This window comes from Anguilla rostrata, chromosome 16, assembly GCF_018555375.3.
Source record: "Anguilla rostrata isolate EN2019 chromosome 16, ASM1855537v3, whole genome shotgun sequence".
NCBI classification, from domain to species: Eukaryota; Metazoa; Chordata; class Actinopteri; order Anguilliformes; family Anguillidae; genus Anguilla; species Anguilla rostrata.
The window spans coordinates 19353727-19367515 of NC_057948.1; the positions used below are offsets into that span (position 1 = coordinate 19353727).

General features: G+C 43.9%; 1 protein-coding gene across 1 annotated transcript in view; it reads right to left on the reverse strand.

Annotated features, from left to right (window-relative positions):
- The window catches only part of smad6b (SMAD family member 6b), a 30390-nt gene extending 17294 nt beyond the window's left edge, over positions 1 to 13096 (reverse strand). Inside the window, exons 1-3 of the mRNA XM_064312642.1 lie at positions 11491 to 13096; positions 7367 to 7423; positions 6309 to 6386 (exon numbers count right to left, since the gene is read on the reverse strand). Of these exons, the coding sequence (XP_064168712.1) occupies positions 6309 to 6386; positions 7367 to 7423; positions 11491 to 12283 (928 nt within the window). The 5' untranslated portion in view covers positions 12284 to 13096. The remainder of the gene's footprint in view (positions 1 to 6308; positions 6387 to 7366; positions 7424 to 11490) is intronic.
- Between the last annotated feature and the right edge of the window lie 693 nt (positions 13097 to 13789).

The following is a 13789-nucleotide window of genomic DNA, read 5'->3' on the forward strand; positions in this document are numbered from 1 at the left end:
CCGCGGAGACTGCGGCTCCCTCACCAAACGGCAGGAACGACTTGGCGCTATCAGATTCAATCCCCACCGCGCCTACCGGTGCTCTTTCCTCAGAGGGAAATGGAACTGAACTTTGATTCTGAGCCATAACCTCAACCTCTCTGTTTTACCGACCTTGAATCTTTCCATGACTTACATCCACCTTTCCTGCTTTCTCATAACAGTGAAGGAAGGAGGGATAAAATACGACAATCCGGGTGCTTGTAGTTCTTTTCGGCAAACGCGAAACACTGGAGATAACTACAAGTTACCAACAAGTTATTGATTTTGCTTGTACTAAGCACACTATTCAGAAATTATGGTTTTATGTATATTTTAAATATATAGTTTTAGTTGATCTACTTTTGCATCCTCTTGACAATTAGGGTGACGAAGAATGCACTACTGATTCCTTTGTTTGCCGGCCAAATGAAAAGAATGCATTTCTGCACAAATTGGATTTATACTGAGGCAAAAAATGCAGGTTATTATCGTCTAGCAAATGGAAACCAGACCTACAGACTCCTTCCTGATGGCTGGGAGTGGGGGGCTTTCTGGGAAGGTTTTACCCTCACCACAAAGGGAGAGAAAGAGTGAGAGAAAGAATGAGAGATAGAGATAGAGAGAGAGGAGACAAAAATTTCTAAAAGAACATTCTACTGGGGTTTTATGGGAGGTAGTTCTATGTAAAATAGTTTTCAGACCTTACAATCTCCTGAAACACTTGCTCTTATATATTAGTATCAAGCATCTCTACAAGCGGTACTGCAGGTGATGGTAGGAGAGAGACTGCTGGACTCTGCACAACCCCATAGCGTCTCTGCCCCTGAAAAAACATGAATCTTGAGCTGCATAGCTGGTCACGTCAATTTAAATAAATCGATGAACACGTGAAAAAGAGCAGCACATCTTTACTGATAACCCCTTCATCACCACAGCCTGCGGGGACCTGACTCCTGACCTATGACCTGCAGATCCTCCAGTCAGAGGCCACGTCCTTCCACATTTTCTCCACCCCCCCCCCATAAACTGCAAAGGGCCCAACCACTGCAGCATACAGCGCCCAAGCATCTTTATCTTCTGCCCAACATTGCAATCTCAGAGAGCACATATATATATATATATAGCACATACACATATCTAAATCTTGAGAAGAATGGTTTCTGTCTTTTTTCTCATTTACAGTATTTTGGTAAAATAACAGATGGCTAACTTGTACCACTTTCTGAGTTATCCTGCAGGGTACACACAAAGACCCAATGCCTGGGAGTATGTTTGCCACCCTAACCCCAACTCTTACAGCATCAATCTTGAAAGCTAACTGTGACCTTCCCTGCCCTTTATTAATGACTTAAATGAATGCCTAGTATGAAAAGGGGATTTTGCTTGTTAATTTTTGTAAAAAATCTTTTAAAAATCTTATTCCTTTATCTATTTATTTATTTATTTTATTTAAAAACTCGGTCCTTGCTTGCAAAGCTCACAAAAGGCTGAGTGTGTCCACCTTTCAAAGCCCCCAGGGTGTCACTGGGGTCCCCTTTATCTCCACATCCTCCCTCAGACACAAATTCCCAAATTCCAGCCAGTCCCAGATGCATTAGCCTTCTTTCCCGTGAACGAGCCTGACCTTAAGGACAAACAGCAAAGTCCTGAACGTGAAGTTTCACAAAACCAGAGGCAGGCTTCTTAAGCCTCCTGAGCTCTCAAAGAGCTACCACTGCAGGCGCTAACACAGGGAAGAGTCCCGCAATGAGAGGGAGGGTGACAAAGGGAGAGAAAAAGGTAGAAGGAAAGGGGGAGAACTGGGAGGACAGAGGGAGCATGCAATTAGCATACAGACATATAAACGCGGGCCAGTGTCCAGTTGGATCACGTTTCCCTCATTAACGGATGTTTCTTGAGAGTACGCTACTGAACAAGTGTCAACAAAGGAGAGTTGTGTAGGTATTCTTCACTGCTGCACACAGTGGCGTGGGGAATCGCAATGCACCGAAGTTTCAACTGCCATCTGCACAGACTCTACAGGCACAACTACGCATCAAAAGAATTTCTGAAAAATGTATAAAATATTGTGGTTAGCTGGAAGCAATGTACTAGAAATGAACATATGGTAAGTACAGAAAACATTTTGCTCCTTGAGCTATGATGGGTTTCCCATTCTGTTTATTCAAATAAATTCCAGCTGCAAGTTATATGATACACAGAAGACACACAGATTATGAAATGTTCAAGTTAAGGAAGTGTCCAACTGCTGAGGCCCACTTTACTGTGCTATCCTCTAAGGTAAAGACACACCTTTAAAACGGGACCATTTGAATACCTGCACAAGCCTGTGTGTGTGCGCGAAATAACAGAGGAATGAATAAGGACACGCTGCTCGCTGTCAACCCTACATAAAATATGAAACCACGGAAACCCTGCCACACAAGGCACAGCAGCAACCAGAAAAACACTATATCATGGACGGGAAAAATGATACTACACCTACAGGCATAATGGGTATAGGCATGTATGTATCTATGTATGCATGTATGCATATATGTATGTCTTTCTTTAGTTAATATTCTGCTTCATGTTCAGAGCTAATTGTGACAGATCATGAGATTAATTTCATTGACAAATAAGATCGTCTGCACTGCCTTGTGGTTTATTGTTAATTAATTGTTTAAATTTTATAATTATCATCGAATAATCATGGGCTGGCAGCCCTGACTCTCTGCTGTCTCACCGCTACATGAGTGCAGTGCAGTAACAGCTGTAAAGCGTTTACAACTCCCTCTTTTCACTCTGCTTCTCAGACCAGGAGTATTGCCTGCACGTCATCAAAGAGTGAAAAAGAAAGGAAAAAACTTGCAGAGCTCACAGGCTCAGTGTGTGAGGGGAAGAAAAACATGCTCACAAAAAGCTGCCCCTCTGCCTCTCACCCAGTCATTCAGGAAGCAATGAGATCCACTTCAGAGCGCAATATTCTCATCTCCAATGGGCCGCATCGTGGCAGCGAGGAAACAGGTGTGCGGCCAGTCGTGTGTGGCAGACACACTCAGTCGCAGTCATACACAGGCGCACACACAGGCGCACAAAGACGTATGCTGCCACACTCTAATATGCGCACGCACACACACACACACGCACACTCATGCACACATACATACAGGCACACACGCATAAGCGCACACACATACACACACACACGCACACACGCACACACACATACGCGCACACACATACGCACACACATACACACATACACACGCACACACCCACACACACATACACACACACACCAGAGACACATACAGAAGTACTGTAACTGAAAAGAAAGACGTAAACATACATACTAATACTACAGTGCGCAAGTTGCACTCAGATTTTGCTGGGGATTAGCTTAAATCTGAGAACTTACCTTAGACTGGTTTTAATACTCAGATCAGTGAGGATCACATATCACAGGGCCTTTCTCTGATGCATAAAAACAGAACGGTCAGCTTGCTAACCACTGCCATACATCCCATAATGCACTGCTATGTCATTAAGGTAGCAGTCCTTGCTTCACCTGGTACCCAAAAGCAGTTGAAGATAAAAGGCTCCTAACTTTTTCTCAGTACCCTAATGCAAGAGATCATCCTATTACTTTTTGTAACATCACCTATTACCCTGTTCCTTAAATCTTAAAAAGTTCCAAGTTCCCTTCAAGTAATAGAAAAAAAGCTAATCCACCAACCCGACCAGTTCAAATGCGTTCATCAGCCATTGTTTGACAGAGAAGAGGAATGTTCAGACAGGGGTATTACTGTAGCCCAGGGCTGCTATCTGCTGCTGCACATTTGGCTAACCCCCACATGCCCCCAAGCCCTGCTTTTAAGAGCTTAACTAGTTCCTGCTTGGGGTGGGGGTGTGGGAGTGTGGAGGACCACACATACAACTCCTGTTAAATTGATCTTTTCTTTCCAAACACTTAACCAGGCGGGAGGGGGCCAGGGGGGTGGGAGAATTCAGCTCCCTTGTATGGTTCAGCACTTTGGGCTAAATAAGATAATCGGGCCAACTGCATTACCCAGATTTCAGGCAAACAAGACAGGCTGTATGAGAATGCGCTCTCTATGAAAGAGCACTGACCTGTATGCACCATGTTCCCCAGTTGTAGAAAAGGTTCTCCCACTTACGGGAGGAATCACAGCTACACACGCCCCTATCCAACAACAACAAAGAACTCCTCCATAACAACAACATTTTTGAGGGCCACCAGGACATCTATTTTTCTTGGTTAAATGAATTATCAGGAGTCTTCTGCAAATCTCAATCTGCAACTATCCTACAATGGCTGTCTCTTCTAACGACTGGTTGGCTAATCTATACCACACAATAACTCTGTGGCTGTCATTTAAAATGGCTGTGAGGTGAGTCACTGCAGGACTTTGACATCCTCCCACCCAGAAAGGGAAAATGGGCTTGTCGTGCGGGTATGAGAAACGGGTACACAAGCGATAGCGGGATCAGGACCTGGGAACATAAAGTTTGAGCATGACGTGTCCACCCTCCACCTCTCCTCGTCTGCTTCCTGTGAGGGAGCGGCAGCAATTTTGGCATTATCGTAAGGGAGGAGCGCCGCCCAGAAGAGTCAGAAAGCCAGCCAGTCACTTCAGAGGTCAGGGGCCTGTAAATGATGTTCCCCTGCCTATCGCCACACCAGGGGCCCTACGCAGCCTCATTTACAGAGGCTGCATTTCCTCTGCACGTAACTTTGATCCTGACCATATATAAACATGGTTCCAATTTCATAAGAGAGGAGTGCTTTACTGCACCTCCATTCACAGCTAAGGTTCCTCCAGGCCCCTTCTCCGTCCCCAGCCTGGTTGGAGGCCGTCTGGAAACAGAGATTTGAGGAGTGGGGGGTCGGGGGTGGGTTATGTGGATCTTATTACAGTGTGAGCCCACTCAAACATTTTTTCAAAAGAAAAAAGCAGCCAAGGAGAAACTAGCTGTGGTCACTCCTCATGCCACACTTCCCTCTCTAGCCCCTTCACAAAGAAACCTTTATCACCCCATGGCTTGTAGACATCTTAATGGGTTTTAATCTGGCGAGGCAAAGACCGACTCAAAAATAAAAACAAATTAAGCACAAAGTATGCCCATTTATCCAAACACACTGAACGGCAACCAATGAACCGCTGCACCAGGGAGAATTAGATTAGCTGCTCAACTCTAGCCCCGGTATTAATACTTTCTGTACCGGCCAGACCACTGAAATGCCAGGCATACACCCAGGAAAGGTGGCCAGTCATAATTTACACAATAGCTTGAACAATAAACAAGACGTCATGCACAATAATGCATGAGTCCCTGCCCCTTATAGATCCACATTTGAGATACTGTAACAATGTTGATTAAAAAGGTGGTCAGAGACCTGAAAGCTGCCAGGGCTTTGTAGAGCTTCATAAGTGAGCCGTACTTATGGATGATCTCTACGTCTGCCCCTGGACACCCAATGAAATTTTACAAACAGTGAGCAGGCTATGCCATTTACGCGCAGAGCAGCAGATCCCTGTATGTTCTTCTGGGCCCCTGCAGGGGGAGCTCTACCTCAGCGTGCCTCCTCATTGTTGGGGAGGCTCTGCTCCTCACCTTTTGTCCCCATACCGAGCGCTGCTTTCCTACCTGCCCCTGTTCATTACACCTGCCTGGGGCGCTGCACAGACTAAACGGCACCAATCGCCCTAACCAGTATGGCCCTCGGCACGCTACCCACACAGTCCTCTCTCAGATCTGAGCGCCAGATAGCCGGGAAGTGAGATAAGAGGGGAGAGTCATGCTGCTCAGGGTGATTCACTGGCCCCTTTGATTCAAGCAGGGGTCTGAAACTGAAAACAGCATGCACGCACCGAGCACAAGGGCAATAAAGGAGACCTTGCTGTTGTTTAAACTTACTGACCGATAATTTTTCACTGCCGCCAGTCAGATCTTGGCACAAGCACACCGAGCAAAGGATTAATATCTAGACGGAGCGAGGCAATGCACGCTCACATGTATTAACACTTATCTTTTAATGTTGGCGGTTTCTGTCATGTGACACAAGGCGGACTCTTCTTAGTACCCACTGAACTCAGGGATGAACTTAGGAAGTTACGGCAAACCAAATGAACAAAGCTGATATAAAGCACAATATAACCCACGTTCCAGTGTGTTACACTGCGCTGTGCATCAAAACTGGGCCCAGCGCAGTGGGCCGTTCGGACCTGGAGCACTGCCGATGGACCCGGGAGGGCTGTGTGCTTTCTAGAGCGAGCACTCACCTGAGAAGGGCCCTGGTGTGGCATTCGGGGAGCTGGAGGCCTCAGTTTCAGTGTAAGACAATGTTGAATCTGACAGATCTGCAAAAAGAAAAAAACAGGACGATCACTGTTTGGGCTTTCACAGGGCCTTCATTAGTCACCACATTCTTCTGATGTCTGGTGCTGTGGTCTAAAACTGTGCACTGCCCACTGTGCAACACCTGATCACAGACCCATAAACTAAGAACTGGAATAATAGATTTAATGTCTGCAGTTGAAGAAGTATCACTTGAACAGAAGTCTGGCATTAACCATGGCACTTCCCATAATCCACTAATGTGATATTTCCTGATATATCTGCAGCCCACTATAATGTATTTTACATCACCAAGTCATGTTTCCCTGAGAGGTATGGCCCAGCTTGGTTTGTGTTGCCTGTTGGTGTATGTCATACCGGGATAGGAACCCATCAGTGGCTTTTAACAGACCATGCCCTATGTCTGCCCCCAAAGAAGGTCAGCACTGCCCAGCTGCAGCATGGACACAAACCGCACCAATATCAAAAGTGCTCAATGAGTCAAGCAGCGCAACACTGTGGTTCTTATGCCCCACACCACAGATAGCCCAGCCTGTGCACCTCCAATGCATCCGAACACAGCGGTTCTACAACATGCTGTCTCTGCACTGTGCAGTCTCAAATCTGCACAGCACCAGGGTCCCCAGTTTCATTAGTGTACCCATAATGCAGAATTTCTCTACATATTCTACATCAGTACACAGCAAAATCTTCCATTTTAAATCAGCTCTAACAAGAGTACATTTTAACCGGATACAACACGTTATCATTTTGGACTCAGAAAAACAACGTTAAGCATTAAATAATCACTGAATATTTTGATTGTGGAAACATCTTTCCTCCCCTCTCACTGAAACGGGCGGCTACAGCATGTTTCTAAAAAACTGCTGATGAACATGAATTTATTGAGAAGGTCAGACAGTAAGTTCCTTTTCAAACCTCTTCATTTCCTGTCTGAAGGTGGAGACAGTGATGGGAAATGTAGTGCACATTGCCGACTTACCCAGTGGCTTGAGTTCTTCAGTGGGGGAGAGCCTTGAGTAGGGTGGTGGAGGTGACTCTGAAACACAGAACATTCATTAGACAGGTTCTTTTGGAATCCTCTGTTTCTTTCAGCAAAGACCAGTCACCACACTACCATGGACCAGAAAGCCTCCTTCCCACTTAAAAAAAAAAAAGTATCAATCTCACTTTTGAATATAGAGCTCATGTCAAAAGCTGGCAGCAGATTTAATTGAAGATAAGTGGCCAGAGTCTGGAGAACAGCAGAGTATCCGAAAACCACAACCCCAACCCAACACATCTCCATAACTCTGGAGCTGTGGGACGCGCACGCGGCAGCCAGGGCGTGCCGGCTCCCCTGGAGGCCAGGGGATCAGGTTTGGAAGGGTCTGCGGGAGCAGGGTGCCGGGGCGGTGACCGGCGGCAGAACCCCGAGACTCAGACTTTAATAAACACCACGGCGGCTCTGCCCTCCGCCTCCTAACTGCTCAAATGAATACGAAGGCAGCGCAAATGACTGGGAGCGACTGCAGCGCTCAGCGTTTCAGTGATTGCCATGTTCGCGTCTTAAACTGAAGACTTTTTTATCTGGAATTTTTGGGAAAGAGTGGATTACCGTAATGCCATTTCAGGAGCCAGCTTCTGACTAAAATAGTGGTTTAAGAATTTTAATCCACAAAGGCTAGACTTAAATGTGAGCGGTAGGGAGGTAAAGAAGTTCACCAGTGCGACAGAGAAGCATGAGGAAATGTTGCGTGAAATAAAAGGCCCGGCCACCACCACACTTCCAAAACTTTTTGAGACTCGCTCAATTATTAAATAAAGAATGTAGAGTAGAGCAAATATAAACTCATTTCATTTCTGTTCTAGACTGGAAGTTTTGCTCCCCCCAGGGGAAAAGATAAATTACAAATACATTTCTGGAAAAAGCAGAACATATTTAGTACCTGGCATCCACATTAATTTTTCATCACAAGAGGTCATAACATTCAGCCTACATTACATCATGCTGTTTTGTCATCTACCAAGAAAAGGAAGTGGCCCTTCATTTGTTTATACTCTTGAAGACATGCAAAAAGAGCTATTATATATTAAACAATACAAGCTAAAGCTAATTGTATTGCTTCTTTATTATTACTCTAGAAACAGCGTCAAATTGATGTTCTTTTGAATATTTCGGCAACAAATTAGATTACAAACAAATGAAATGGCCTGGTGATTTCTGAAATATAGGCTATATTCACATGTTTCAGCTGATGGTGTAGTGGACCTGGGGAAATCATTAATTATTCTTCTATCTTTGTTGGTTGTTTTATCTCTGGTTGGTTTTCTGGATAATAAAATTCAGTATTCCCTCAAAATGCAAATATTCAAAAGCAAATATATGTAGCAGGCCAGCTTCTTTCACGAAGTAATACTGCAAATGATATATGACCTTTAAGATACACTTCCTGCCAAGTTAATGATTTGGAGGTTGAGTCCCCCACAGAGACCCCCTGACTTTACAAAGTTAGGTACTAAACATATTTTATATGTTGCTTACACATGCCAGAATTCTAAATAAAATAAAAATATAATAAAAACACAAATATGTGAAAACATAGCATTTTCCAAGTTTAGGATTACAATGAAATATTTTTTAAACACAGTCCCAAGCATACAGTTTGTATGCGTATGCACAAACGTATTTCCATTGCTGCACTTACAAACTTCCAAATTGTTTTGTTGTTGTTAATAAAAAAACGAGTTTTGTTTAAAAATGAATTGCTAATGGTCTAAAAACAGGCAGACGTTAGGACAGCAAACTTCCAAAGCACGCAACGAATTTGCCGAAAGGAAAAAGGTTTTTGAAAGGAAAAGAGGAAAATGAAAACAGAGCTGTAGCGGGTTCTTTAAGAGTGGCGGCAGTAATTGCCAGGATCCTAACTCAGTCACTCAGATACACAGCTAGTCAGTCTGGCGCCAGCATTATGCAAACTGTATATTATCACCGCTCCTTCACCTAAATAGCACGAGGGGACCTCCTTAGGAAAAAGGGCTTTTAAAGCGCAACTTGAAACTGATCTCATTTCAAAGGCATAATGCCTGCCTAAATAAAAGAAGAATAAAAAGGTTTTGTCTATCTAAATCCCTGTTCTCTTCGCCTAGTCGTGCACTGTCTTTTCCCGACTGTGGTTTAACTCCTATTTACTTGTCAAGATTTAGCGATCAACAAAATAAAGTGGAGGGCGCTGTCTGTCTGTTACATTTAAATATTAAACAAAGTGCGTGCGTACGCTCGTGTGTTTACTGGATGGAGGGTTCCTTAGAAAAGGAAATGACCGACATAAATTTACTTTTAAAAATTAAGGTTTTATTAGTTTAATAGTAACCGAACACTAAGTGTTTCTCATTTCATATAATTTTCTTTCTAATACCATGACCGCTCCGTGACAACCCGTCTAATTCTAATGTCCTTCAAGAAACAGGTTAGAGTACATTTTTGGTTATCAACTGCCGAAGGTCATTGTTAGCCATAGGAGACAAGATTAGACTGTAATGTGTATCGACATAACAGTATTCTTTTGCATTAAGATGTGGCGGGAATGTTTAGCGTTTCTCTTTCTGTGAGACAATGTGTTAGTAAATGTATTATATTGTTTAAAAGGGGGAAACGGCCAGCTGTACAGAAAACAAAATGTTGAAGAGTTTCCCACGTTTACACTATCGGTTTTGTCATCGTGAATTCCAGGCTTTGAAGTGCGTGTCACGGCCAACTAGCTCCTGTGAACATGGGGGCTATGGAAAGATCAAACCACCGCGCCAGCTTAAGAAGATAGAAATACTAAAGCTCGCATCTTCACACGCGATTTCACACGTGGTCCCCGGGGTTAGCGGGGCCAACCGGTCCAACTTCACAGACGCCATGGAACCAGTTGACCAGCTATTGAGAACAGAAGGTTGTTTTACAGATTTACACAAATTATCTTAAAGACTCAAAGCACTAAGGTCCAATGTGTATAGCCTGTGTGGAATATAGGCCTATTTGAAGTGGTCTATGGGACTAATGATTTCAAAAGTTATATAGGCTAGCTCAACGTACTGTGAAACAGTTGCTTGCAGTATTACAAATCATGGCCTAGTTTTGTCCACACACACACACTTTACTGTATCTGTTGCACCCTCCATAGAAATAACGTATAGGCCTAACAATAATATACACATGTCATAATATATTCTCATTACCAGTTTTTGTCATAATGCTTCATCCTGACATCAACAGTTTAGGTACTATGTGCAGCCTACATAAATACCTCAGAAATAAAATCCAGTTGATAATGTGCAGGTTGAAAAAGTCATATCCAAAATGAATACTATTATTACTACTTCCAGGGAATAGGCCTCTTCTTTAAACTCAAGTTAAATCAATACTCTGTTTGCAAGAGTAATCTACATCACCAGATATACGTTTTGGGGCTGTCCAGCTTGTTGCATATTTGAAAAAGTGTACAGACCCGATCATAGGAAAATACTGAAACACATGCCTCATTTTTGGAATGAACTGTGCATTATAGACAATCCGAGATTTCTGCAAATGTTAATAGTATACATTGGTAACTCTTCTCTTTTTGAACACACAACTTCTGTTATAAAGCTATATAGAGTGGTGGCAAATGATTTAGTCCGCAACTCCTACATTTGGTGGACAGTATGACATTCCGACTTCATTTACTTTTATTGCTAATGTATAAAGTGGACGGAGGCAATTTATCGACTCTATATTAATTCGTCTGTAAATTCTGGGAATGACAGAACCGGCTCAGAAATGCACCTGAAATGTATACCTAATGAGAAGATGCCAACGACACTGAAATTCACTTACCACCAAATTGATTTCGAATCAGAAAAGGGCCCGAACTCGGGCATTGATGATTACTTACCTTACTGTCACGCATATGCATTACTATTTTGTCCATAAAAATGTCGTTTTGCGTCCTTGAGAACGCGAAAATAAGTAGGCAATACACGAACATTCCTCAGATAAACCCGTAGCCTACCATAAATATCCTCAAATGTTTCGCTTATAGACTGTGAAAATCGGTGTGAGAATCAATGAGCAATGTATCTATTAACAGGTGGCCTTACCTGGACCACAGAGTCGACTGTAGTGATAGGGGTTGCAGCACACCGCCGGCCCATCCTGAACACCGAAGCTCTGGCACTCACAAAGCGGCTTTAGCTGAGCCGTGTGCTGCAGGTCAGACCAGCGGTAGAGCTTACAGAGCAGCAGATGCGGAGGGGCCATATGGCCGCCTAACCGCAACTCCGTCCGAGATACCATAACACAATCGCTCGGCATCCCCCCTTTAGACTCCACGGCCTCCAACAGAGTATCCAGCGGTTTTTCCTTTAGTCTTTTTAAAAGGGTGTAGGTGGCGGTCTTGAGCTCCTGCTCGACTACAGAACGGGGTTTCACCTCCTGTCCCCCAGAAGAGCCGGTGTCCCGGAAACTACGGTTCCTTAGCACGAATTGACAGGAACCAGGTTCCTTACCCCGAGGCGTCTCAGTGCTTCTGGGTCCGGTGTAGTCCCGGTCTTTGAATAGACAGCATGTCACCGTTTTGCTTTCGTCCTGCGCGGATCGGGGGCTTCCCTGCTCCAGGACACACATGGCACCCCCATCTTGGTCCAAAATGACCCTAGAGCCGCCGCTCTCTGCGTTATTTCTGGTGCACTCTCTCCCGAAGTCCCCCTCAGTCGACCAGCCTCGGGTCACCGGTCTGAGTTCCGTTTTGGGAATCTTTTCAGGGTTATTGCCGCACAGATCGTCCCGACCCCCCTCGCCGGTATTGCTACTTCCATCTCCCCCGTCTCTATCGGGAATCAAACGGCTTCTCCAGAGTCGCCGCACAAGACCTGAGCGTTTCGACCTGAACATACGACAATTTATAAATCTATATGTGTTCTATTTTTGTTCAGATCTGTGTGGATTCCAATAATTTTTAAGGTCGTCGTACAACATTAATGATTTGTAGATGCCGTGCAGTGCATGCACAGCCGAATGCTGTATATATGTGGCCAAGCCGCAACATTAGAGTATGAGCTAAAATTATATATTGCATTAAAAAGGGATGGGGTGACAAAAATGCACTGCCACATAGAAATCAAAATGCATTCACTTTAGCTAGAATCCTAACACAGAACACGATAATTCGTGTATGTTCTGACAAAGCAACGGCAAGGGGGCACTTGCAAAAAATGATCTAGTGATATCGCACTATTCTAGTCCCATGATTGCAAAAACAAACGCATACAAAAGAAAAAGTACATTAAGTAGTATCCCAAGGAAACACTGCGACAGAAACCGATCGGCTCGCGCTCTGCTGTGTTTTTGGACTTTGAAACACCCTCGGCTCTTTTCTTTTTAAAGCGGCAATCGGCGCATGAATGGAGCGGCTCCGCTGCAAATTAATCCCAAGAAAATCCTTGCAGAACTCTCAATCCCAGTGGTTTTCCGCGATATAAGTATTCGTTTAACAATCCCAATATATCCTAATATTCTTGAGGATGAGTGTAGGAACAATCCCTGGGCTCCGACGTACCCCTGGCTCCGTGTTCAGATCTGGTCAAACAGCACCCCAGATTTCTTTCTTTCTCCGTTTCTCTCTCTTTTTTTCAGATTCTGAAGCACACACACGCACGCACACACACACACGGGGCCCCCGAGGAGAGCTATGGAGCCATTGGCTGGCTCCCATCATGTGCTAGTCTAGACACTTTGGCGGCTGTGAGCTGCACTGATTGTTGCGCAAACAAGGTTTCAAGTTTCTTAACTCTTAAAGGCATAACATCCACTTCGTCCCTCTTTAAAGACTATTCTCTAATTCTCTATCGTACTAATGTGCGGATGTGTGGAGCGCATCTTTTAATCGGCGGTCAACTGTATGTGTGTGTTTGTGTGTGTGTGTTTAATATGATATTTAATGATAGGCTACATTATTATTATTATTATTATCATCATCATCATCCTCATCATCATTATTATTATTATTATTATTATTAGTATGCATAATTCTACAATTGTTTTATGTTTGAAGTGTTTAGTTTAGTTTAGTTTAGTTTAGTTTAGTTTAGTTTAGTTTAGTTTAGTGACAAAGTGGTTGAGTCTTGCAGTGACCAAGGTGCAAGCCCATCATGTGCACTCCCCTCCGGGTTTGCAATTGTGCCACAGGGAGTAAGTTACCTGCACACAAGGAATTTTCACTGGAGCGGGAAGCCCACAAAATTCCAGCATATGACCTCATGACGCGCTGGGCCCCTCATTTGTGTGTGAATTCCAGCCTCATACATCAATCTGTAAGGTAGAATACCTTTAAGGTTCTTTTTAAATGTTTATTTTTTGTTTGTATTGTTTAAGGCATTTTCGCACGTCATCAAACCATTA